The 27,601-nt window shown below is 38.4% G+C and overlaps 2 protein-coding genes across 4 annotated transcripts in view; one reads left to right on the forward strand and one right to left on the reverse strand.

The window, feature by feature from the left end:
• Nucleotides 1–5: 5 nt before the first annotated feature.
• Cox15 (cytochrome c oxidase assembly factor COX15) lies at nucleotides 6–16,165 on the forward strand. Of its 2 annotated transcripts, none has more exons than XM_005335234.5 (9): nucleotides 6–191; nucleotides 1,260–1,450; nucleotides 2,977–3,099; nucleotides 3,575–3,761; nucleotides 5,781–5,948; nucleotides 9,256–9,337; nucleotides 11,424–11,578; nucleotides 13,042–13,155; nucleotides 14,282–16,165. In XM_005335234.5, the coding sequence occupies exons 1-9, from the start codon at nucleotides 102–104 to the stop codon at nucleotides 14,411–14,413; spliced, it is 1,242 nt and encodes a 413-aa protein (XP_005335291.1). In that variant the 5' UTR covers nucleotides 6–101; the 3' UTR covers nucleotides 14,414–16,165. The 2 variants fall into 2 exon arrangements, with proteins under 2 accessions (XP_005335291.1, XP_021588863.1); XM_021733188.3 differs by lacking the exon at nucleotides 6–191 and adding an exon at nucleotides 1,563–1,623 and having other exon boundaries at nucleotides 1,311–1,450.
• Nucleotides 16,166–21,853: 5,688 nt separating this feature from the next.
• Nucleotides 21,854–27,601, reverse strand: part of Entpd7 (ectonucleoside triphosphate diphosphohydrolase 7) — a 38,453-nt gene continuing 32,705 nt past the window's right edge. For both annotated transcript variants that reach the window (XM_078028143.1, XM_078028209.1), the window contains 3 exons: nucleotides 25,149–25,234; nucleotides 23,924–24,085; nucleotides 21,854–23,073 (listed from right to left, as the gene is read on the reverse strand). In XM_078028143.1, coding sequence (XP_077884269.1) covers nucleotides 22,842–23,073; nucleotides 23,924–24,085; nucleotides 25,149–25,234 — 480 coding nt within the window. In that variant the 3' untranslated portion in view covers nucleotides 21,854–22,841. The remainder of the gene's footprint in view (nucleotides 23,074–23,923; nucleotides 24,086–25,148; nucleotides 25,235–27,601) is intronic.

Genomic DNA, 27,601 nt, shown 5'->3' on the forward strand with positions numbered 1-27,601 from the left:
CTGGTGTTGCCTGACCCGGAAGTGCTTCTGCTTTCTGTGGCGGAGAAAGGAGACTGTGGAGCGCTGGCTTGTGCTGCTGGCTGTCGTGCGCTGGTGTAACTATGCAGCGGTTGCTCTTTCCGCCCTTGAAAACCTTGCTGGGGAGCCAGAGTGTCCGGCTTTTGGTTCCTAGGGCGGCGCCTAGAACACAGGTACCGCACCTCCTCGACTCCGGAAGCGGGAATGGGGTGAAAAGGCCAGAATAAAGATAATAGAGCCCCAAGTCATGTTACTTTAGCTCCTTCCATTTCACTCTGCCATTTTGTGTATTCAGAGTACCCGAGTTCGGATCCGGACATACTGCTTGCTGCTGTATGTTATCGGCCAACTTACTTTTCTGTACCACGAAGTCTTTGTAAACAATACCTACATCTTAAGCTTGTTGTGAGGATTAAATGGTTTAATTACACATCAAACATTTAGTACATGGTAACAGCGCAACATTTTTACATGCACACTTAATTTTTGCCAAAAAAACCCCAAAACAGTAATCATAACTCCAATCTACACAGAGGGAAATTGAGGCTTAATTCAAACTACTCGTCTAACGGTGTTTAATTAGAAGTAGGAAACTGAACATGGATCTTTTTACTCATAGGGATACAGCCAGAAGAGGGCATGAATTCTCTTAACTGATCATCGTGGGGTAATTATTTTGTGTTAGGAAGGGGGGGGGGGAGAAAGATAAATACTGCAAGATTCCTGCCCTGGAGGAAATCACAGGAAACGGTGTTAGATATAAAGGTAGCAGGAGGGAAAGAGCAAGCCTGACCAGATTCTGCCTTCCAGAGCTCATTGTAATGAAGATATATTAAGATGTTTTAAGGGCTGTGATAGGAGAGGTACAGTATGCTATGGGAGTGACCCATTGCAGAAAGTCTGGGAGCACTTCCCAGAGGAAATGACATATAAGCTGAGATCTGCAGTAGTTAAGCAGTCAGAGGAGACTTGACTTGTAGGAGACTCTTGTTGCAGAGGAGAAAGAAAATAATCCTTATCTAGGTGTATAGTGAAGTCAGAGGCAGGGGCATATGCAGAGAACTATTAGAATGAGGCAGAAAAACCAGTGTTCCACTTAAGAGATGATGATTTACCAGGGCTATAGCTATGGAGATGTATGTGGTCTTACAGCTTACTTTGGCCCAGTCAAATTGGGATTGAGTGTGGCTAGCAGCTGTTCCTCATTTCTTTAGTTATAATCTATCCATCTTGGTCCTTAGTGTGGTTGCAGCTGTGGCATCAGACGCCCTCTGAGGTCAGGGCAGTACAGCACGGTCTCTGAAGTGGCTTTGCAATCTGGAAGGGAAACAGCGTCCCTTCCCTCAAAGGCTGCTGATCGTGTGGTGGGCCGATGGCTCCTGGTCTGCAGTGGAACAGTGGCTGGAGCAGTTATTCTTGGTGGAGTAACTAGGTGAGTAGTTTGCTCATAGTGAGTCAGGTATTTGGGTTTTTAGTAGACACACAGGATGACTGAGGGGAAAGGGACCTTAGGGATCATATAGTCTAGCTCTCTAATTTTACAGATGCAGAAACTGAGGTCTTAAAGAAGGAACATGTCTGATGGTTTTCCCTGCCATAAAACAGGTCAGTGTTTTATTCGAAGGAGCCTATCACCAAGACTAATTTAGGTCTTAACTGTTAGGTGCGCATTGTTTGTATATATTTTCCTCTCTCGTCCACATTCAAATTTATCTCAAAACTTTTCACTGTTTGCTTGTGTGAATTAAACCCTTAGGAGTTCCATATATCAGAACTGGTTCATATGCCTTAGTAAGTTCTCTTTAAATCTATGAACAAACATTGTAGATTTAGACTTTCTGTTCCTGATTTGCAGGGGTTTTTTGTTCTCAAAGAAGCCCACATCATTTGTCCTATGGTTATCTATAGTCTGGATTTTGCTGACTGTTTGTGGTGATGTTTAACATGTCCCTTCATTCCCTATGTGTCCTGTGGATGACTAGTTGCTTGATCAGATTCAGATTGAGGATGAAGGGGCAAAATACCAAAATACTTTATAGGCGATTAGAACATTCATGAATAATAAAGCGTTTGTGTAAGTATATAATAAGTATAATTATTTGCTTATGGATTTAGACGCATTTGATATGTTTTAGTCCCCTGTGATGATGGTGTTGATGATTTGCTTAAGCTGTCCTATAATGATAGCAGGTGGGACTCTTAAAAGTGTCTTTTTGATAGTTTTAGTTACCTTTGATAGACTCCTTGCTTTCTGATAAGAGAAAATATTCCAGGCCCATTTTGTATAGTTCTTGCTCCTGGTCTAAAATCAGACATTGAAGAACCCTGCCTGACTCCTTTTGGTAAAAATATTTTCTGGTTTTAATAAGTGTGTATTCCTCAAATTCTGTCCATATTCCCAGTGCCCTTATATCACAATGCCTGATATGTTAATAAGCTATTATGGGAAACTACAACAAATTTGAATATTATTGTCTTTAAATTCACAGAAGAACCTAGACCTGTATGCCTATAACAAATTTCTTTTTCCTGTGTAAATAATGTTCATTATGACTGAGGATGTAGCTCAGTGGTAGAGTGTGTGCTCAGCATGTGTGAGACCCTCTGTTCAATCTCTGGCACTAAAAGAAAAAGAAAAAAATGTGTTGGTTATACATTTAAGATATATTTCTTTGGTCTGAAGATTGATTTGGGCTGTCAAGGAAGGCTAGTGAATGAATTAAGGGCGGAGAGTTCAATGAAAAGATTGAGAGAATAAGAGGGTAAAGAAATGGGTACCTGATGGGAGCTGTTTCTTACAAATTCTAAGCAGTAGAAGAGAAAGGTGTCAAAAGAGGAAACAATGAAACTGTGGGTTTACTTTTAGTGGGGTTAATGTTAGATTTGCTTATTGCTATAAACTCTTTATGAATAATCTAGCATCATACCCACACTCAAAATTTTATTTCCTATCCTAAGGCTGACAGAGTCTGGCCTCTCAATGGTAGACTGGCATTTAATAAAGGAGATGAAGCCACCTACAAGCCAAGAGGAATGGGAAACTGAATTCCAAAAATACCAGCAATTTCCAGAATTTAAAATGTAAGTATTAGAATCAGGTAAACATCCCACTAACCCCATTCTTTTTTTTTTTTTCCCCCGGTACTGAGGTTTGAACTCAGGGTCACTTAACCACTGAGCCATATCCTTAGTCTTTTTTGTATTTTATTTAGAGACAGGTCTTGCTAAATTTCTTAGAGCCTTGCTAAGTTGCTGAGTCAAGCTTTGAACTTAGGATTCTCCTGCCTCAGACTCCCAAGTCATTGGGATTACAGACATGTGCCACCATGCCTGGCAGCCATTCGGTTTTTTGCTGACTTTAATTCAGTAGATTCCTTGATCTTTGGTTCAGTTACATTTAGTGAGTTACCTAATCTAAACTTTTAAGTCCAAACTTATCCTGAGGTTGCTGATGAGGAAGCAGGCTCAAGTTTGAGAATCTTTCTGCATTCCATAGGTAAATAAAATCAGAGGGATGTTTCCTCTTTCTTCATTTTTGACTTCCCATTTCACTCAGCTTGAATCACAACATGACGCTGGCAGAATTCAAGTTCATCTGGTACATGGAATACTCACACCGGATGTGGGGTCGCATTGTAGGCCTTGCATACATCTTACCTGCTGCTTACTTTTGGAGAAAGGGCTGGCTTAACCGTGGCATGAAAGGACGTGTTCTTGCTCTCTGTGCCTTAGTCTGCTTTCAGGTAAGATGAATTTAAGATTGGGACATCAGAGAGGCTCCAAGGACCTTCCTAGTTGGTATTATTTTTAAAGAAGTAATCCTTGAAACACCGCAACAGTATGGTTAAGAGTATGCATTTTGTATCACAGGCATTAAACCCTGGCCCTGCTACATAGTAGGGCACATTGTCTGACCTTTGTAAGCTATGATTTCCTTATATGTAAATGGGGATAATAATGAGGCCTGTCATTTAGGTTTGCATGGATGGTGTACATAAAACACTTAGTTGAGTGTCTAGAATTGGCTCAGTAAATACCTTTTCATGTGCCACAAAAAGTAGAGTTTATTTCCCATTGTGGTTCTCCTACTGAGTTCTCTTCTCTTCCCTTTGTCTTGCTTGCTTGCTATATTGGAAAGTGGGATCCCCATGTTAGAATGGCTATAGAAGCAAATAGGAAAACATTTTATGGGATGAAGGATCTTAGAATACAGATGTAGCTGAGAGATATTTAAGTATAAATGGTGTTTAAAATCATATAAGTGGAACTCCTCCTAAGGAAGAGAGTGTTGAAAGACCCCCACAGTTAAGAGGTTAGGTAAAGCCGAGAGCCAAGAAAATGAATCATGAGAGAAGACACTTAGAAGTATTTGGGTAGAAGTGTAGAAGTCCTAAGGGATGGTATGAGAGAATCAAAGAAACATCATCAAAATTTGTTCAGGAGAAAGCTATTGGTTAATTTAACTCAGAAGTGGTAAAAGTACAATCCAATTACAAGGGATTAAGGAGGTAATAGAAACAGAGGTAGACACTTATAAAAGTTTACTAGTTAACTCTTAAAAGTCAAGTGGAACAAAATGAAAGTAAATATTTTAGAATTAAATAGACACTAAAAACAGACTCCCGGGGAGGGAGAAATTTAAGATGTTAGGTAGGTTTATGGGAAGAAGAAAGTGGAGGCTGGTGAATCACAGTGTGTGTACCTTCATCTTCTAAATGTCACACAGATGAAATCAAGGTAATTAGAATAGCCAGGTAGCCTTAAAGGGGAAAGAAATGTCCAAGAACATTTCCTGAAGAGTATTTATTTAAAAGGAGTAGTAGAATCCCCCTTCTTTGATCTGGCTTCTACTGGCTTGAGAGTGTGGGGCTAAAAGGGCTGTGTCTTACCAGATATGATTGAAACTGACAGTTGTTTGATTAATTGAAAAAACCAGTTAGATTAGAAAGTTATAAAATATGATGTATACTGTAGATTTAAACATGTACTTTCATTACCAACTTTTTTTTTTTTTTTAATCAAGGGCCAATGCCTTTTGACTGGAATTCAATTTCAGAGCTCATAAACTGGGATCTTCCGTTTCATTTTACTTAGAGTGGGAATTTACATATTTACAAGCAGTTAGATTTGTATGACTTACTCCAAAACTTTTATAATTGTCTTATTATCACTTAACTTGACAGTAATTGTTTTTGGCTGTTGCCTTTTTTTTTTTTTTTTTTTTGGTGAGGGGGTACCAGGGATTAAACTCAGGGGCACTTGACCACTGAACCACAGCCCTATTTTGTATTTTATTTAGAGAAAGGATCTCATTAAGTTACTTAGTGCCTCGCTTTTGCTGAGGCTGGCTTTGAACTTGCAGTCTGCTTGCCTCAGCCTCCCAAGCCGCTGGGATTATAGGCATATGCCACCGCGCCTGGCTACCTGTTGCCTTTATAAAGTTCTTCCAAGGAATATAATCTGGTTTTTATGAATCCTTTTTGTTCTGTTTCACTGATTTGTATAATGTTAAACTCCATCAAGTATTTGTAAGGTTTTTCATACAGATACACTTTTGTGTACTTTGTTAGATTTGGATGATACTTCATTAAAACATTAAATGATGGTTAAGCACTAATGGTGGTATTTGTGGTCTTGGAATGCTGGGTATGTAGCAAGGTATGGAAAGGAAGGGTCAGGTAGGGAGTCTTTCTGATGCTGCACTTAGTAAAACTGTACAGTTTCAACCTTCTTAGATTTGCCTCTTCTTTGGGGGGTTCTAGGGTCTGTTGGGATGGTACATGGTGAAAAGTGGATTAGAAGAAAAACCGGATTCTCATGATATCCCTCGGGTCAGTCAGTACCGCCTTGCCGCCCACCTAGGATCAGCCCTTGTTCTTTATTGTGCCAGTCTGTGGACCTCACTCTCACTGCTACTCCCTCAGCACAAGGTCAGTATATGGATTATTACCACATCTGCATGGATGCTGACAGGGTCAGGAAAATGGAAATTTTGGTTCTAATAGGAAATTGTAAATCAAAATTTAGATTCACTTAAAATGACATCCATCAATTTACCAAAAACTAGATTGTTTTTTTTGTTTGTTTTTTGTGATGCCAGGGGTCAAATACCACTGAGCTATGTCCCTGGCCCCATTTATCCATTTTTAAATGTACAATCCAGTAATGTTAAATATATTTATAGTATTGTGCTACCAGTCTCCAGAACTTATTTATACCCCTTAAATAACAACTCCCCTCTTTTACCTCCTTCTAGTTCCTGACAACTATTTTCTATTGCTATTAATTTGACTGTATACCTTATATAAGTGGAATAATACATGTCTTTTGTGATTGGCTTATTTCATGTATGACTGTCCTCCATGATATAACATGTGTAAGAATTTCCTTTTTAAGGCCTAGTCATATTCCATTGTATGTATACATTACATTTTGTTTATCTGTCTAAAGACACTTGAGTTGATTCCACTTTTTAACTATTGTAAATAATGCCACTTTGAATGTGGGTATGCAAACATCTCTTTGAGATCCTGTCAGTTCTTTAGGATGTATATCCAGAAATGGAATTGCTAGATCATATAGGAGCTGAGTAGTGTTTCAACACTGTCTGTTGGAAAGATAAAAGAATGAATTTGGGGGAAGAAAATAAGTACCAACATTAAGATATATCCCAGCCACTTTGACTGTAAGAGCTATAGATGTAGGCAATTTATTTTAGAAGTCTGACTTTCTAAGTCAGGAATTATTCAGATGTGGAATGCCTACTATGACAGTGTTTCAACCATCTGACTCCCCTGTGGGGTTAACTCCCAAGTTAACATCTCCAGTCCTTACCTGGGATCCAGGTCACTAGTTTCAAATACCCATTGGATGATTCTACGTAAGAATCTTATGTCACTTCAAACTTTACTCCAGAAGGGATAGAGTGTGGAAAAGCAAGGGAGACCAGAACGAGAACTACATCAGAACTTTGGTGGTATACAAGAGCCATATTTTGCGTGTTAAATGGGGACCTATTATTCAAGTCTAACACTATATTAAACCTTAGTGATTTTGGCTAAAAGGGTGTTTCTTTTTACTGATTTCTTTAGGGAAATTTGTCGCGACACACGACTAAGTCATTCAGGTTCACTCCAGATGAACTGGGCTGGCACGAAATAATCACACCAAGACAGAGAAAATACCTTTTCCTTGAGATTCTTCAGCAACATCCCCTCTCCTCCACCTCCCACAAGGGAGGCAGACAAAAAAAAGAGGAGTAGGACATTCTGAAGCCCCTTTTTATTGAAGGGAAGACACTCTGAGAAAGTTCCACCCCAGTAAGGGGGTCAGGTTTCAGGAGGTTGAGTCTAGCTTGGCGATGTCTTATGGTCAGCAGATTGACATCATGGAAGGCCACACCCATCTCATGTGCTTTGTGGGGATCATAGGCAGAGCAAGCCCAGAGAGGTATCATCAGTCCAGTCCACTCATGTACTCATAATTCACACACAAACAGCCCATGGCTGGCTTGCTACAGAAATACAAGTTTTTACATTTTATGCTTTGATTTTAAAACAAGGTCGGACTCTTTGGGAGACGCTCATTTATGATAGAGGTCTTCAGATAGCACATTCCTAGAGGATATTTTTTTTTCTAGTATTTAAAAACAGTGATTATTATATTAGGTTTTGAAATCCCAGATTCACCTGGATAAACTGTTCATGAAGAGAAGTTTGAGGTAAAATAGAATCATCAGTAGGTATTTGAAACTAGTGACCTGGATCGCAGTTAAGGACTGGAGATGTTAACTTGGTAGTTATCCCCACAGGACAGGGGAGTCAGATGGTTGAAACACTGTCATAGTAGGCATTCCACATCTGAATAATTCCTGACTTAGAAAGTCAGACTTCTAAAACAAATTGCCTACATCTATAACTCTTATTTCCTGATAACCCATTTTTTCTTTTCAGTCCCTATAATCTGGCTTCCACACTCACCATTACACATACACCCACTTAGACATATACCCACACACCATCTACTGAAATTGAACTCTTAAAGGTTACTGATGATTTCCTAACTATCAAGTATTTTTCCCTTTTTATTTCTTTGTATTCCCCTAATTATAGAAATGATTTGAGATGGTGGTCAATTAATTTTATAGTGCTATGCTGGAGAGTTCTATGGGGCTATTTCAATTTTTAGTTAACTAATTTAATTAAAATTAACATTATTAAAATAAACTTTTCACTTAAACTTTATGTTAAATAAAATTAACTTTATTTAATACTGGTCATGTTTCAAGTCTTCATTAATCACAGATGATAAGACATAGCCATCATCATATAAAGTTCTACTGGACAGTGTTGATATACTGTCCTACCATACCTTACTGCTAACATAATTTTTTATATTCTACATTGTAAAGCACTTGAGGGCAGCACTCTGACTTCTTTTTTGTATCTTTATAGTTACCCATTCATAAAGTTCTTTTTTTCCTCCTGTTTTTCTTTTTGTTGTTGTTGTTTTTGATTTTTTGGTACTGGGGATTTAACCTACAGGTTTGTACTCTTGAGCTACATCCCCAGCCCTTTTTGTTTTTAGTTTTAAGACAGGGTCTTAAAAGTTGTTGAGGCTGATCTCAAACTTGTGATGCTTCTCCCTCAGCCTTCTTAGTAACTGGAATTACAGACGTGCACCACTGTGCCTGGCTCATGAATTTCTTAATAAATATTTGTTTATTTGTATCAGGATTTGGCTATAGTAAAACTAAAAAACAAATTTTGACCTTACTATAAACACTGAATGTGAGAACTTCTACTCTAGGCATTTTATATAATTTTGATCCTGACCTTATTTGTAAAATACTAAGTATCACACAAAACATGAAAAGCCATGTCATTTGAACCATGGTAAAGCATTTTCCCCTGATGAATGTAAGTCATTCAGTCCTCAACAGATATGTAGTTGAGTACCTTCATGCCAAGCACGAGGCTAGGGTTACTCTACTCAGACAGACAGCAGTTCCTGCTCTCACAAAACTTTCAGGATAGCAGGGAAGACACATGGCAAATACATAATTAAAATTAAATATGATGCTTGTCAGAACAGAATATCTGCTTTGAGTATTTAGCCTAGTAGAGGGTCAGAAAAAAAATCTGACCTTAAATTGTCACTTGGGTTTGACCTTGGAAAGCTTTGCTGTCTTTCATAGTTCCTGCAGTTCAGTTTATCTGAATGATTTTCTTTCTTTAGTTGCCTGAAACCCGCCAGCTCCTGTGGTTGAGACGTTTTGCTCATGGAACAGCAGGTCTTGTGTTCCTTACAGCTCTCTCAGGTAGGATTCTTCTCATCAGAGATGGCCTGTTTTCATTATACTTTCAAGTAGAATTCTTGTCTGATGCTTTGCCCCTTCTTCCTGCATCATCTTACTTCCTTTTCACACCTATCTATCATACCCACCATCTTTATCCTCTATTTTCTGTTCCTTCCTTCTTCCTTTTCAAAAATCCTGCTATCCAGTCAGTTAAATAAAAATATTGTTTATCTGCCTAGATCCAGACTTCCCAGGTTCAAATTCTGGCTTTACCATCTATGACCTTCCTAAACTTGGCAAGCTGTGGAACCTCTCTGGTCTTCAGTGACCTCATCTATAAAATGGAGATGATAGCTCTAATATGAACAATATATTTGAAGTACATACAGTAGAACCTGGCATATAGCAAAGTCTACAGAAGTGTTAGCTGTTAATATTATGGAAGCATCATTGTTGTTATTGTTACAGTACACCAAGATGGCTCAGACAAAAGGCCTGCCCTCTAAGACAGTCAAAGATGGAGAGTGCTCTGGGACAGTGAGACCAGTACAGTTTTTAATTCTTTAAATCACACCTCCACCTTTACCTCTCTCACTGTAGAACTGTACTATTTTAACAGAGGAATCAGTAGCCATCTATGGTTATGAAAACTTAAATTAATTAATATTAGATAAATTTTAGAATTTAATTCTTGGGGCTGGGATGTGGCTCAAGCGGTAGCGCGCTCGCCTAGCATGCGTGCGGCCCGGGTTCAATCCTCAGCAGCACCACATACCAACAAAGATGTTGTGTCCGCCGAGAACTAAGAAAAAATAAATAAATGTTAAAATTCTCTCTCTCTCTCTCTCTGTCCCCGTCTCTCACTCTCTCTTTAAAAAAAAAAAAAAAAAAAAAAAAAAAAGAATTTAATTCTTTTTTTAAAAAATATTTTCTTAGTTGTTGATAGACTATTTATTTATGTGTGATTCAAACCCAGTGCCTCTCACATGCCAGGCAAATGTGCTACTGCTGAGCCCCAGCTCCAGCCCCGGAATTTAATTCTATAGTCACACTAGGCACATTTTGTGGGTTGGTTTATTTTAGAGATGGGGTTTTGGTATGTTGCCACACTGGCCTTGAACTTCAGATCCTCCTGCTTCAGCCTCCCAATAGCTGGAAGTATAGTTGTATGTTACCATACCCAGCCATTCACTGGCTATTCTTTGAGTACTCAATAGACATGTGGCTCACATCAATTGCATTGGATATTGTAGAAATAGGATACTTTCCCTTATCACAGAAAGTTCTATTGGAAAGCCCTGCTCTAAAATGAAAATAATATTGATTGAATATTTTTTTCCAACATGAGAGAATAAATTTTAACTTTATGAATTGTATTCACAAAAATGAGGACTGTGATCCATGTTTCCCTAAATCATCTTTTGATCATGAATAATGGATCAGTCATCCACTAATTCAGATGCCCTCTTTATGTGTTTATCCAAGATTTAGTTTATAAGTTTTGGGGGTTTTCAGATCTCTTATGTTTATCCAACAAACATTTATCAAGCACTTGGGGAAGACAGATAATGCAGAATAAAAACCATGTGTCAGATAGTCTTCAATGCTGTGAATAAGAAAAAAAAGAAAAAGGCAAAATGAGGAGATATGTGAGGTAGGAAAGCACAATTTTGCATAGGATCATCAGAGGAGATCTCTTTGGTAAGGTGACATTTGAGCAGAGACCTGAGGAAGTTAGGGAGATTATTGGGAAGAACATCTCCAAAAAGATCAGCATACTCAGGTGGGGACAGGGAACGTATCAGAATCACTAAAGGAATCCTTCCAAGTTGATATGCCTCTCCAGCCAGAACTTGAAGTTCATTTCTGTAGGGGAGACATGCAAGAATCTTGGGGCAAAAGCAGGCAAAGGGTACAGAGCTGCTGTTCAGTTCCTGTGGTGATTATAATATATTCCCTGTTTGAGCTCCTATTATAGGTCTTTCTGTTATTCTACGACTTGACCCTTTATCTGACTCTGGGATAATAGGCTTTTTTCTGTATCAGAATTAATGTTTGGTTTCTTCTTCCTCTCATTTTAATAAATCTCATTTACCTTGGAACACAGGGGCTTTCGTGGCAGGACTAGATGCTGGACTTGTTTATAACTCCTTCCCCAAAATGGGAGAGTCCTGGATCCCGCAGGACCTCTTTACCTTTTCCCCCATCCTGAGGAATGTTTTCGAGAATCCTACCATGGTGCAGTTTGATCACCGGGTTCTGGTAAGTGTAGAGATGGGCTGCAGAGCACAGGGAGTCTTGGGAAGGCTTTGGAATGTCTGTGAAGCAGTGACGGCAACAGTCAGAAGATAGGGAAGAAACTGTATTTCCTATTCTTTTTGGAAGAAATTCTGGAACCAGTTTTCTGATTTTTTTATCGTAATTACTCACACCCCTTCCAGATAAATTCTAGCTTTCCAAATATTGCAAGCTTCTTAAAGTTCAAATATGTTTTTTACTACCTGGAAAATGATAACCTCCCTCAACCCTGAATATACCTACAGACGTTTCAGCAGTCATGAGATTGAGAGGGCAGAGACTGTGATTGCTGAGTGCATAGCTGTCAAAGAGCCCCAAAGAGCAGAAGCTTCATCAGCACTTTTTGGCTTAAGTTATGATAGATTTTGAAGGCCTGCCATGGACCATATTAAGATTGGCTTGGCAGCCTGGGCATGATGACTCGATGCATTAAGGAGAACTGAGAAGCAGTTACTGTGGCATTGATGCAGGCCTGAGTGCCAAGGAACAAAGCTGTATGATGGGAGATGGATTTAAAAAGAATAGTGAATCTGATCTGAGGGAGGTTTTAAAGGAACAGAGTTAAGATTGGCTTTTAGGGATAAAGGTGAAGAAAGATCAAAGGCAATTCCAAAGTTTCTTCTACAGCATGCTTAAAACAGGACCCACAGAAATGGAACCATTGGAGTGAGCATGGAGCTAGAGATAGGAGATATCATATGATAGAGCCATGTTGATTGTGAGGTGATGGTAGTACATCCAGAAAGAGGTCTAGAGGACTCAGATATCCAAGAACTCTGGGGCTAGAGCATGGTACCTCGTGTGGGTTCATTCCCCACCTCCACACAATATTTTGGCATAAGTAAAAATCTGGTTGTAATTATCATTGTGGACAGCTCTGAAAAGGAAAAGGAAAATAGATATAGAAATAGAAACATCTTAGATGTAGGAGGACGACCTTATTCAGTGTTGGACCTTTGTTCTGAAGGATAGGAATGAAAATGAGACTTTTGATCTTGTTTAGTGCCAGCTGGCAATACTACCACCTCTTCTACTCACGGCCCTGGAAAACAATAACCCTCATGTGTTGGGGTCAGCCTACTTTAAATAAATATATAGGATTAGTGATAAGATTAGGAATAGGTTGCAAAGATTATTTAAAAAGTGAGGGCCACACCTGGGGGACAGCCACATGGGAAAGTGCATAAGTGTGTGTATGAAGTGATGCACCCAGAAACTTGGGTGTAATCCTAGGTAACACTAACATTTAAGTTGTAAGCAGAAGAGGACCATGGAGGAAACCTGAGGAGGAATGATGGAGGTGGAAGTAGAGTGTGGTTCTCTGTGACTCACACAGGAAGTATTTCATGGTTGCTTAGTGGTCCAGGAGAGACACATAATGTAAGTGAGACTCTAGCACTTGTGATAAGAGTCTTTTGTCCCCACAGGGAATCACTTCAGTCACTGCCATTACAGCACTCTACTTCCTCTCCCGAAGGATCCCCCTTCCTCAGAGGACCAAGATGGCAGCAGTGACTCTGCTGGCTTTGGCATATATGCAGGTATAAAGTACTTTTTGGTCTGGGTATCCTCAAAACAGTTATAAAGGAAGGTGATAGACTAGAAGAAAATATTTTAATATTTCTAGCAGATTTAAAAAGATTGATAAGAAAATAAGTAAAGGATATCTATACCCTGTTCCCACAAGAGGAATGATGAATGGCTAATAAACATGAAACATTCAGTGATTGGAGAGGAGCAAATTAAAACAATGAGTACTATTTTGTGCCTGTCAATTTAGAAAGAAATGAAGTTTTTTTTGTTGTTTTTTTTAAAAGGGAAGATAATCAGTTTTTGGCATGGGTGTAGGAAAATGGATACCTTCAAATATTCTTAGTGAGCACCTGAATTTGTAGTTTTTTTGGTTTTGGTACAGATTGAATGAAGGGGCACTTAACCACTGATCCATAACCTCAGCCCTCTTTTGTATTTTTATTAAGAGACACGGTCTCACTGAGTTGCTTAGGGCCTCCCTAAATTGCTAAGGCTGGCTTTGAACTCGTGATCCTCCTGCCTCATGCCTCACCTTCCAGTCCACTGGGATTATAGGTGTGCACCACTGCACCCAGCTTGTATAGTTTTTTCCAGAGGCATCTTGGCAATATCATTTAAAATGTTAGGCATATAATCCTTTGGACCTGAAAACTGACTTCTTTGTGTCTGCCATAGAAAAACCCCATTGCACAAACGTCTTTGTATAAGGAAGGAAATTCCTTATAGAATTGTAATGATGGAAAAACTGGAAAACCATGGTACCTCAGTACCATGGAATACTGTACAGCAGTTTAAAATATCTCGAGACAGATTGTTAAGTGGGAAAAAAGTGACAGAACAACATATTAACAGCACAAAACTATCTCTATAAAGGTATAAAAGAAAATACAACTGTGTAGAAACTGGTAACTACTTTTTAGGAACTACAAAGGAGTAGAGGAATAACTAAGGGAAATTCTAGGTTTATTCTCTTTGAATTTCTTTCATTTTTAAGTATGCTTGCTTGTGAAATTTAAAAATATGTATATTTTTTAATGTTGTGATGGGAGAATGTGGAGGTTTATGTATCTAGTTATCCAAGCCCAGTCATTTTCAGTCTTTGTAGTTACTACTTTTCTTGTATTTTTATAACAGGCAGGCTTGGGCATTAGCACTCTGCTGATGTACGTTCCAACTCCTTTGGCTGCCACTCACCAGTCAGGTTCCTTGGCTCTGCTCAGTGGTGCTCTTTGGCTCATGAATGAACTCCGAAGAGTCCCAAAATAATTCTCAGAAGATCAACTTCCTAGGCTTGAAACTACTTGAGAGAGATCATCAGAGAGCACAGAACTTGGCTTTTCTGCAAGGATGATTTTGGATGCCAACTGGTTTCCAAATTGGTCATTTAAAACTCTGCCTGTTTTGAGACAGTCACTGGATCAAAAATGTCGTTAAGTATGATTGCACCAAATGTTCCTTTTTAAATCTTACTTTTCATATTGAAAAGTAGGATAATCGTGTAGAGAGAAATATCTTGCCATTTGTGGCTTCTTAACAGGTTATGTTTCAATTTTTCTTGGTTTTGGTAATCTTCTGGTTATAGGTACATGATTTCTGTGTCCTTGTGTTCCTATGTCCTGCCCTCTGGTAGAGGTCAGGCTGGTGGAGATGATAGTCATAGACTCTAGACTCCAGCTAAGGGGTTAAACTGCTACTGAGTGCTGGCCTATTGCTAAGGCCCAACATTGTCAGCTGTGTTTTTAAAAGAAGCCACATACCTGGATTTTTATGTGAAACTTTTTAGTTAAGTGTTGAAAAGTCATTTTAGGTTTTCAGAAATGTTTTGCAGGCTTAACAAGTTTGGGATCCATCCATGACCTGAGGTTGCCATTTGCAGTTTCTGAACTAGATGATCTCGGTTCCCTTTCAACTCAAATATTCTATGAGTTTTAATGGGACCTGTATTGTACCATTTTCAAACGTTTTTAGCAGAACAAAGATAGGCAGACTTTGCGAAACTCCTGGACCTTTGTGGGCTTAAGCTATTACTTAGACTTGGTCCTGAACTTCTCTTGCATTAGAATCTTTTAAAAACCTCAAAGCCCAAGACTAATCTAAGACCAATTAAATCCCATCTTCTTAGAGTTTTTTAACTTCTTCAGGTGATTCCAATGTGCATATAAGCTTGGGAACCACTGACTTAGGTCCTCATAGCCTAGTTACCTTAGGAAGTTCTGACTAGCTTATTCTCATTCCTTCTGAATTTCCACCCTGCCCCCATCTCATTTAATCTGCTATGTTGACCCTATTAGTGTGTGGGTGTGTCTTTTTTGGCTACTGGGGATTGAATTTAGGGGCACTTAGCCACCGAGCCACATCCCCAGCTCTGTTTTGGATCTCACTGAGTTGCTTAGAGCCTCACTTTTGTTGAGGCTGGCCTTGAACTTGAGATCCTCCTGCCTTAGCCTCCTGATCCTTCTAGATAGAATTCTTTAATGGGAACTTCGGTCACTGGCCCAGATTCCCATACAATTATCTCCTTGTCAGCAAACCCAGCTTGTCCTTAGTTAATAACTGAGACACCAGAAGACAGAATGATCCAACTCAAAGAACTATATGCTAATCTTTTACAATTTACTACAAGAAAAGTGACAACCCAGGAGTAGTTCAAATCTCAGATGTTTTACTTCATTTTTCTTTTATTACAGATGATGAGTAAATTTGGAAAAAACATATCTGATATTTAGCTATATAACTGCATTGTGCTATTTATAAACAGAGATTACCTTGTTTTTTGTATTTGTGATTCTCAGCGCCATCAGACAATGAACCGAATATTGAATGAATGAATGAATGAATGAATGAATGCGTGCATGAATTAATGGGAGACAAATGATTACTGATTAATGTCCCAAATGCCTCTTTGGAAATAGTCAACACATATGTATAGGATTAAATGAATTTCCCTAAATATTTTAAAGGTCTCAATAATTGTTTTTAAACCTGAAGAAAATTAAAGGACATATGTTCATCAGTCAACCAGAGTATTGTGTCTTTAACCCATATTGACATATGCTGTCCTTTGTGGTAGGGATGATTAGCAGCTGCCTAAAGTGATGTTGGTTGCAAAGAACAATGCTGCTGATCATGGTTTTAGGATAACCAGTTTGCCTGCAGCTATCCTGTGGACCTGGGACAAATGATGAATCATTTGGGCATATATAACACATATGCCCGTGTCCCTGCATGGGGTGACTGCATCACCGCTCTAACACATATTGTACATTTTCCTCAACACTGACTGTCTTAATGAGAAATTTAAGAATTATTCAGCAAAACTTTCTTAGTTAATGTGAAGCATTAGAAAAACATAGTTTTCACAGCCCCCCAAATCAATGCAATATAAGCAGCCTTTGTTTTATTCATGTGGAAGGTCTAATTGTGGATCATAATAAAAAGATGCTTTGGGGCACACTCTACAGAGGCCATTCCTCCAGGTAATTAATGGAGGTAATATAGCATTTACCTCAGAGCTTCAACTAAACGGGAATTGTGCAATGAGAATTTTAAATACAATGAAACAACAGAAATCTAAGTATTTGGGGCCCTGCTGACAGAGAAAGGCTTATGAAACTAATGAGGGGCAGAGTTCATAGGCAGGGCTGCTTAGGAAAGTACCATGACTACCTGAGAGAGTTACTAGATTTGAATCTGGAATGTCCCTCACAGCCCATGATTAAAGGCTTGGTCCCTAAGATGGCACTCCTGGCAAGTGGTAGGCTCTTTGGAGAAGTGGGGCCTCATTCAAGGTCCTTATGTCTTTGTGGGTGTGCCCATGAAAGGAACCGTGGGACTTGAGCTCCCTTGACTGCTTGCTGGTAATGAGGTCAGCAGTTCTGTTCTACCACATACTCTTGCCATGATGTGCTCAAAGCAAAAGGGGCTACTCCAATGTGGACTGGAATATCTGAAACTGATCCAAGACAACCCCTTTATAAGCTAATTACCTCAGATATTTACTTATAGTAAAAAGCTAATTAACACAAGTGGTGGGGGAAGAATGGTGAGCCACTGGAGGGACTAGTAGTGGCTGCCCTACTTACAAAGGACAGGCTCAGGAGCAGACATGTCTTCAGGTTGCCTGAGGTCACATGTGCATGGCTATAAACATCCTGTGATTGAGAACATTTTTTAGCTTTGGTATTTATGAAAATGGGAAGCAATGATTGATTATATTTTTAAAATGAAAGCCCTTATAGTATGAGCAATAATTCAGTTTTACAGATAAAAGGACCCTCTTATTGCTCAGATTTCTAAGAAGCAAAATGGTCAGCTGGTATATTATGCCTTCTTTGTCCCTTTAATAACAACAGTATCAACAAACTGGGAAATAATGAAATATTAGAGCAAAAAGGAAATGTGTAAAAATGCAAGGACAGTCTGTTAACATATTAGAAGAGGAGAAAGTAGACAAAGCAGGCTTAAGATAAAACTTTAACAAGACACCTGCAAAATAAGGAACCAGAAGATTAATGGGATACAAGGTTCTACAACTTTTCAATTTAGGTCAGATCCAAGTTAATCGAGACAACCAAGGAGAACATCACCTAAAAAAGGTATATATATCAGCAAAAATGCTGCTATTCTACATTAATCAGAAGTATCAAAACTTGGTCTTGAGTTTTCATTTTTTTTAATGGTGACTTTTTTTTATAACACTCTACAAAATCTTCACAAGTTTGACAGAAGCATATTACCCCAATGGCAAGACTGAAGCTAGCATTTAATGTAAAAGCCTAATTTTGGAGAATTTTTTAAAAAAACTTTGTTGTAGTTGTAGGTGGACAGAATACCATTATTTTATTTGTTCATTTATATGTGGTGCTAAGAATCGAACTCAATGTCTCACACATGCCAGGCAAGCGCTCTGCCACTGGGCTGTAGTCCCAGCCCTGAAACATCCATTGCTACTTCCTACCCTAATTCTTAATTCCAGCTGAAATGAAGTTGTATCACATACCAGAGCAAAAAGGAAAATTTAGACACTAGTTCTGAACTAGTTTGAAAAGAAGTTTACCAACCAAGAAAAATAATAAAATAAAAACCACCCAGTACTATGTTCTTTGTTCCATAAGGAAGTCTGGAAACTGCCTAAGAATTACAACCAAGTTCTTAATGAGGTAGATTTGGTAGGCATTTATATCTTCATTTGGATTGTAATCATCATATTAATTGCTTGGATGCTGTGGTTAATAAAATTGTGCAAAGTAATCAAATTGTTTAAAAGAAACATCTAAATTTTAAAATATTTAAAGAAAACTAAAAATATATGCAGTGGAAACTTAGCACTATTTCTTTGAAAGTATATTTCTGAGAGTGAGCAAAGAAGTAAAACATGAGTATCAGAAGCCTTTATAAAGATCTGGCACAGGGGCTGGGGATGTGGCTCAAGCGGTAGCGTGCTCGCTTGGCATGCGTGCGGCTCAGGTTCGATCCTGAGCACCACATACAAAGATGTGTCCGCCGAAAACTAAAAAATAAATATTAAAAAATTCTCTCTCTCTCTCTCCTCTCTCTTAAAAAAAAAAAAAGATCTGGCACAGTTAGTTGCAGCCAGCTGTACTAAAATAGGTTCTACTAAAATACATTTGCAGAGGGCTGGGGATGCAGCTCAGTAGTAGAGCACTTGCCTAAAACATGCAAGGCATTGTGCAAGGTGCCCAGAACTGGAGCAGCAGTGAGACCGACTGCAGAAAGATTCCATCAGTGAGCATTCTTTTGTACCTGTCAAAATGATTGGCAGGGAAAAAATGGAGAAACTTGGTATCTAAGAGGCTACACACTGTGAATTTACCCATGACTGTTGTGGGCCTCAATTTAAACATCAAAAAATCAAGGGGGGTTGCCCGGAAGACCTCTGAAATCCCAGCTTCATCGTTCTCATCATCTGATGCCTCTGCCATGTTATGATGCAACAAAAAAACAGCAGATGTTGGTACCATGCTCTTGTACTGCCCAGCTTCCAGAACTGTGAGCTAAGTAAATCTCTATTCTTTGTAAATTAAAAAACAAAAACAAAAAGCCTTTCATCTGTAATTTATTTATAATGATTGCTACTGGAAGTCCCATTCCCATCAACCTTAATGTCAGGGCTATGGGTAAAATGGGATGCTCTTTAGAACAGCCTGGTCCTCTAAACCAAAGGCCAAAATCCTCTTCCTGAAGTCATGTGACTTTTTTTAAACCTTGTCTCCTGACTCTTTATCTTGTCACCTTGTTTTACGAATGAAAACTGAACCAGAGAAAGCAAGTGAAATTGCCTGGAGTAATCTGAAAGTAAACTAAAGATAGGAGTAGCATCCAAACTGGCTATTCATTAAATACAATGTTCCTTCCCTTAAATCACGCTGTCCATTTGTCTCTCACCCAACAGAAAACAAAATACAAAACTAGGAGACTGTGGGTTAGCGGGAGGCATCTGTTCAGGTAATGCCAGTAAGAAGCAAATATGGATGTGACAGCAAATGTTAATGTCGTAGGTCAATCATCTCAATAGTTACTAACTAAGACTTAAACGTTAAAGGAAGCTCTTAGGCAGAGAACAGGGAGGGGTAGAATACTTCAGATGACATTTGGAGAAAATAAATAAATACGTTAGTAGAAAGTGAATAAGATTTTCTAGGCCAAGGAAAAGCAATTCAAGGAGATGAAGTACAGAGAGAGGGTATAATTTGCCTTAGAGTTAACTGCAACTAAATGTAATGCCACAGAAGTGGGTATTAAACACATTTTCAATATGTTCTAATGACAATTCATGGAAAAGTGACAGGTTATTCCATCATAAGATGAATAAAACATCAATACAATAAGCCACTGACTCCAAAGTTGACATCTGTGACCTGTCTCAGTAATAACAAAAGTTCTAAAACAGCTCAAGTTCATTATTGCTATTACAAAGAACAACTGTAAGATTCAAAGGAACCACTGGAATATGAAATTTATGACACCTTAATTATCTTCACAAGGAAACCACTCAAACATGCAGAAGTACAAATAAGAATCCTGAAAGAGTACAGGTTAAAAGAAGATAAAGGGTATGTATGGCAAGATTGACTTCTGCTCCTATAAGCAAGAATATTTCACTGTGAGGAAGCAGTATATAATTGGCCTTCAGCAAAGAATAAATGGCTTCTGTTTCTAGCTAATGGATTTCATTTAAAATCTACTAATTGGGAGCAATGGAAGAAGAATAGGAACCAATACCAAAAGCAAATACTCAGTTCTTCTGAAGTATAGTATAATAATTTTTCCTTCTTATTTTTGTACTATGGAATTTCAGGAAGTCTTATTCATGGTAATAAGGATAAGCCTAGATCCCATAATTTTAAAATAATAAAGAGGCTATAACGCACTGAACAAAAACTAATAGAAATAAATTAAGAATAAGAAATTTTTTTATATTCAAAAAAAAAATAAATGTAGGTATCCTGAGATTCTCAACTATAAAAAGAATATAGTAATATCAATCTGTAAGGTTATGGTAATGATTAAAAAACATACATAAAATTTCTTAAGAGTGTCTGGTAATACTAAGTGCTTAATAAATGGCAGCTGCTTATTTTTACAACCAGGATGAAGAATAATCTCACTATTAAGAGCTTTAAGGGCTTGGGATGTGGCTCAAGCGGTAGCGCACTCGCCTGGCATGTGTACGGCCCGGGTTCGATCCTTAGCACCACATACAAAGATGTTGTGTCTGCCGAGAACTAAAAAATAAATATCAAAAAAAAAGAGCTTTAAAATTGAACTAGTCACTATGTTCCTGCTTCAACTTCAGTTTGAGCACACAAATATGATTACTGTTCAATCGCATAGATTTTAAATATATCATTGACTAGATCTCCCAAGAAAACCAAAAGTAGTATTTGGAATCAAGGTGGAGTTACAGTTAACCTAAATAGGCACTGGCTAGCAAAAACATTTTGACATGATTTTTAAGGAGCATCTGTAAGGCAAGGGCTCATTCACAGGGCATAAAAATAAGAAATAAAGAAAATCAAGGCAATTAAGAATTCTTAAAAATTAAAGGAAATTGCTGTGACATAATCCCTAATGAAAGAAAAAAGATATTTTCAAAGGAAAATATCTTTGCTAGATTCATGTTTATCTAATTAGAAAACAATTCAAGACTTACCACCCTTTCACCTACCAATCAATCATAGTATACTTATTTGTAGGAGAATCTTAATTTCATCTTCTCTGTTCTGTGAAGCACCTAATTCCTTACTACTCCTAGTAGGGAATTTAGTTTAAGAGATCCATTTCCATTCTTTAAAGTCAGAGACCATTTTTTTTTCTCTTCATTTAATTCTAGAAATCAAAGGCAATGAAAAGAAAGTTTCTTTAACCCCAGAAGCATATCTGTGGACTAGACACTTAACAGCTAAATATAGAAGGTAAAGCATAAAGAAGACTCAGTGGGGAAAGGCAGGAGGTGATGAAAAAGAAATGTTCCTGCAACTGAAAGGCTAAACATGGAGGAGAAGCGAAGCTCCTGAAGGACAGTGGATGGAAATGGAATTGTATGGCTTTCCCTCTCACTAATGGAAATTCTATTTGTGACTGAGCCACTCTTAACAGAGGTTCTGCAAGCTGCCATATGGCTCCTGAGCAGATTAATCTATTTTTCCCAAAGCGTAGAATTTGCTTTCTTTCAGATATTCTGAGTCAGGAATTGGGAAAATTTTTATTTTTCAAAAAAAAAAAAATAGTAAGAGCTTTGAGTTTATTGCCTTTGCCCACTCACATGATGACAACCTCAATATATTCCTTCCCAAACTAGATATTGATCTGAGTAATAAAATGAAGGAACTCTTGAATTCTCCCTATACATAAAAATATACCTAGGGGACAATGATTCATGAAACCAGTCAAATTCAGGTCCTCATACCCCACTAGTTTCTCCATCTTAGAAACACACTTAAGACTCAAAAAATAAAATTAATGCCCAAACAGCCTGTGAGGCACATAGACAAGAACAAGAGAAAAAAAAGTTTCTATCCTGGTCAGACCAGCCATCAGATAAAATATTATAAAATCTTCAATGGGCCATCCATTTAGAAGAGGTTCCAACCCTTTAAAGTCATATTCTAACATCAGCAACATTGTCAGGAATCTTGGATCATATCCACAATGGCTTCTTTGTCAAGTAAGCAAGGAAGTTGTATCATTTTGGTTGCCTGGAAATTCATATCTGGTCCATTAAATTGCAAAGATCTTGGATCCATATTAAAGGTTGTGGATCTCCACATAAACAATATCTCTGTTACAGAGAAAGAAGGGGCTGCTGCACTTGCTAGAATGTCCCCAGCTTTGTATCAGATGCTCCAAGTTTGGTTTCAACCAGGCTTCCAGTGTGCCCAATGCCAAACTTCATGCTTTAGCAAGGGGAAAAATGGCTAGGTCCAGGAACACACCAGACCTCTGAGAGCATGCTTGGTCCCCTTGTTAGCACCAATGTCTTGTCACTTAGTTCCTCACAGACTAAATAACAACTTCTCTCTGAGAAGAGGACCTGGGTACTAAGAAGGAATTAAAATGGAAATTAAAGTAGAAATTCCAAGGTCAAAGCAGCATCTGAGACCAGTACAAAAGTGAAGAAATTCAATGAGCAGCAACTCTGGGGTACTCAAGTTTCTCCAGTCCTGGTCCATCCTCATGGGCCCACCTGTACCCCAATCATCGGCACCACCTCTTCAATCCACAGCAAGTCCAATGGAGCTGAGGCTCGAGTTTGTCGGTGGTGAATTCGGCGGAGTCGTAGAAGGTACAGGATGATGGCCAGTAGCACCACCAAGATACAGGCAAAGAAGAGATAGTGATTATAGACAAAGGAGAGACGGAACCAGCTACCATGGGTTTGTCGGACACCTTCCTGGCGAAGATCCCTAAGGAAAGGTGGAAAAAAACTGTTAGTTTCAACGAAAAATGTTTGTTCTGATCTGAAGGTGTTACCCCATATTCCATCCACAGAAACATTCTACTACAATCCAACCAAGGAACCAGAGTGTCTAGATCTTTTTTTAAAAAGTTGCTACATTTCCTTAGGAGCTAGCGTACCTAAAGAAAGCTGTTTCCTGACCATTATATTACAACCTGGGGGAAAAAAGTAGTCTAGTGGCCTGGCCAGAATAGAAGCCACTCTTTAGTCATTCAGATACTAGATCCACTTTTTGTTTTGTTTACCCTGTAGTGTTCTTCTGTTTGTTTTGTTTTGTTTTGTCTTTTAATGTGAATCTCCAAACTGAAAGACTTCATATACAATATGGATATCTGCCTTTTATGGACAAATGAGACCAGGCAAATGCTCAGGTAGCAGACACCAGCACTTTAGTTGGAGCACAACATCTGGTTCCCACAACCCCCATGCAACCCTCTTCCTTCAATTCTATTAACTGTCTGATTCTTCATGGCATTGAATTTAGAGGAACAAGCACCAAAGATTAAGAATTTATCTGAAATAGTCCAAGGGAAAGAGTACCTAAAAATTGTCCTTACAGAACATGTTGGTGAACTAATAAAGCTGACTTTCTGAAATGGCAAAGATAGGAATGGACTCTAGCCCAATAATTTCCAATCTTCTTTCTGTTTCAAATGCCTTATTAGATTAAGGAAGTGGGGGGGGGTATAGTTTTGGGGATGTGGAAATTGGGGGGAGGGTCACTGAAGAAATTTATCCTAAGCCAACAACAAACATTGTCTCTAAGCTCAAGGTACCAGCTTGGTTGGTCTCTTTACCTGAGTGGTAAGAATCGAGTTTTATACAGAATGGCTCCCAGCGTCCACTGAACCTCTCGGTCATACACCAGCTGGGCTGTCCTCAGGTTTGAGTAGTCGTAGGGAAAGTGGAATCCTTCATGCAGGACTTGGTACATCCAAGCTGACTTAAAACACTGATATCTGAGTTGTGATAAAAAACATTAAATAAATAAATAAAAAGAATTCTAATGCTTTCCTTTACGATAAGCCATGTATGCCCACTGGATGTCAATAGATCTACCTCTTCCAGATTCACCTTCCTCACCTCTAGGTGAATCCAAATTTTAATTTATCTTACTACAAATGATGCTGTGGCTGGGTTTCTCTTTGTTTGTCTTCCTACCTTTCCTCCTTCCTTTCTTGCTTCTTCCCTTCCTCCCTTCCTTCCCACCTTCATTTTTTCTTTCCTTCCATTCCCATCTTCAGAGAAGCTGTTGAAATATCTACAAATGTAACTGTATGCTCTCTAGCATTTGCTTCAAAATAATTCAGTTGTAAGAAGCAGGTAGAGGAAGGAAGACAACATTGGCCAGGAGTTAATAACTGTTAGTAAAGAAGTGGGATGATAGATGCATGGGAATTCATTACACTATTTTTGTTTGCATTTAAAAGTTTTGAACATTTATAAAATGGGAATACCAATGAGTCAAATTGGCACAATGCCGAGAGTTATTAAAGCTGGGTGAAAGTTACATGTTACTATTCTAATTTTCTGCATGTTTGATAGTTTCTATGATAAAATGTTTAGAATAAAAAGAACTGCCCTTTTGATATCAAATCACTTGGAGAAAACTCTCTTTATTTTTTACTTTTACTTACTTAGCTATCAATTAATTTATTTAGCAGAACTGTGCATTAAACTGAGGGGTTCTCTACCACTGAGCTACTTCTCCATCCCTTTTTCTTTTTTATGTTGAGGGGCTCACTAATTTGCTGAGGCTGGCCTTGAACTTAAAATTATCCTGCTTTCATCTCCCAAGTTGCTGGGATTATAGACATGCACCACTACACACTGACAGAACTCTATTTAGTAACCCCTGGTTGCCTTTGGCTTTGCCCTAAAACCTCAGAAAATCAAAATCTGAAATAATCAAATTCTCCTTCAACATAAAATCCAATCTATACTATTGTTTGATGGCTCTCCATTATAATCTGCCATCCATATTCTAAGGCCATATCTAAGATGAAATAAAAAATTACTTACTTGAGTCGATGCTCATCTGCATGTGAAGAAAAGAGGCCATTCTTGAACCTCTGAGTTAGTACTGACCAAGCCATGCCACAGTAATCCTGGAACAACCACAGAGAAACAGTACAGCATGAAATAGGAGGCAGACTCCCTAATGTCCCCAGGCACCATTGCTCTACTCCTAGAGTTACCTGTGAGCTACTAGCTGACCCAGGAAATGGCAGATTCATTCACTGAACACTGTGCCAAACCTCTCTTTATTCCCATTGCCTCCAAGTCTAGTATAAAAACAGTCTGAGCTGGATCCTGAGCCTCTTAGGCTTCATAGAGAGTTAAGGTTAGGAGAAGGAAGAGCAACATCAAAAGCCAAAGGGAGCTTCACTCTACTCTGCAGAGCTGACATGAAGAAGGAAGACAGCTGGAGCAGAATGGTCAGAAACCTATCTGGAGGCCTGCCTCCACGTTGTGATTCTCACCAAAAGAATTATTTCTTTTGGTTTGTTCAGGGAACAAACATTTGCTGAATGTCTACACTGTGTTATGTGCTATCCTAAGTGCTAAGGGATTGAGCAGTGGAAAAAAGAATTCCTGTCCTCATGAAGCTTACCTTTTAATAGTAAGAGAAAAACAAACATAAATATATACATGCATGCATATACAGTATGTAAGATGACATAAATGCTCAGGGGATAAACAAAGCAGGAAAGGGCAGAGAGTCATATGGGAAGAGTTGTAATTTTGGAAAGGGTGGCCAGGAAATTTGGGACTATAACATCTAAGAGTAAAAAATGTCAAGGAAAAAAACAAATAACCCAATCAATAAATGGGCCAAGGAACTAACAGACATTTCTCAGAAGATGATACAATTAGAGAAATGCAAATAAATACAGAGTTACTCTAAGATTTCAAGAAGGGGAATGGGAGTAGGAAAGATAAAGGAATAAGATGGACATTATTACCCTAAATACATGTATGAAGAAACGAATGGTGTGACTCTACTTTGTGTATAACCCGGACATGAAAAATTGTGCTCTATATGTGTATTATGAATTGTAATGCATTCTGCTGTAGTATATAACAAATTAGAAAAAATAAATTTTTTAAATGTCAAGGAAGCAAAATCTTCCCTTTTACCTTGGGAAGGGAATTTATTGACATTAGCAACTTGGGTAAGCAATGACTTGAGCCCTATGGTGTTCAAGAGAATAGGATTTGAAGAAGTTTTGAGATAAGAGAAAGACTTAGGTCATGGACAATCAGGGACTCTTTAGCTCTGGAAAGGGAAGGTAAAAGAGTGTAGTCCCAGGGTCTAGAAAGGAAAGAAAAATACAAACCAAGTGTTCCACAATATTCCTTGGGAACTATCTTTTGGGGATATAATAGCACAGATACTGCAGATATTATTATTTTGGAAGTCTTTTACTAAGACAATCCTTGAGAATTTTAAGAAAGCAGAAAGAATAAAATGTACAGGAAGATGGATTCTTATATATTTCTTTGACAACAGAGATAAAGCAGAGTTATACAAAAATCAAAGATAGGATTCTACTAGTTTGGATGTAGAATGTCTCCCAAAGGTCTATATGTTAAAGGCTTGGCCCTCAGGGTGGCACTTTGGGGAGGTGTTGGAATCTTTAAGAGGTGGGGCTGAGTGGAGGTCTTTAGATCACTGGGAGAATGTCCTTAAAAGAGACTGTGGGACCCTGGCTCACTTCTTGCTCTCTCTGCTCCCTGGCTCATGATGCAGTTTACTCCTTCATATGTTCCTTCCATGATGTGCTATCTCACCCAGGCTCACAGCAAAGTGGCCAGTTGATCTTGGACTGGAACTTAGAAAACTGAGCCAAAACATACCTGTTCTCTTTATAAATTATCTCAGGTAGTTAGTTTTAGTGAAGTTCACTAACAAAGACTCTAAACTAAGGCAGGGACCTACAGAAAGTTGGCTAAACTTTTACCTACCCAGGTATCTAATTAAGCCTATAAGATGCTTAAATCCTATATATGTGCATTTTAAATCTGAATAATACTTCTATCATCATTGCTTTTCACATCTTTCTAATAGTCTCTAAGTGACCCCATACCAATCTGTCCTCTTAATAATTCCAACCAAGAAAAAGAAAATGGACCTGCCCTGGATCCAGTATGACATCATCTCCGAAAGCATATTATATCTGAGACACTCAGCAAAGGGAAAAATAAATACAATGACACTTTCTGGTCATAGGCATTAACAAGACCATTAGAAAGTTGGAAGAAAAATCATTAGCAATCACAACAATTTTATATCTGGCTGATAAAATGTCCATGGAAACTTAAACTCAACTAATTAATTAATTTTGCAGTGTTACAGATTGAATGTAAGGCCTTCTGTATGCTAGACAAGTATTAGAAGGCTATTTAGCATAGCAGGTCCTTAACTTCTCTGAGTCTATCTTTTCCTCTAAAATAAGGGCTCATGGGGCCCC

Source organism: Ictidomys tridecemlineatus, chromosome 1, assembly GCF_052094955.1.
Source record: "Ictidomys tridecemlineatus isolate mIctTri1 chromosome 1, mIctTri1.hap1, whole genome shotgun sequence".
Classification (NCBI taxonomy): domain Eukaryota; kingdom Metazoa; phylum Chordata; class Mammalia; order Rodentia; family Sciuridae; genus Ictidomys; species Ictidomys tridecemlineatus.

Bases quoted from the DNA above. Each gene is read 5' to 3' on its own strand.
- Cox15 (XM_005335234.5), top strand. From the start codon at position 102: ATGCAGCGGTTGCTCTTTCCGCCCTTGAAAACCTTGCTGGGGAGCCAG. The intron at 192-1,259 runs GTACCGCACCTC...CTTGGTCCTTAG, and splicing joins GGGCGGCGCCTAGAACACAG to TGTGGTTGCAGCTGTGGCAT. The intron at 9,338-11,423 runs GTAGGATTCTTC...CTTGGAACACAG, and splicing joins GTTCCTTACAGCTCTCTCAG to GGGCTTTCGTGGCAGGACTA.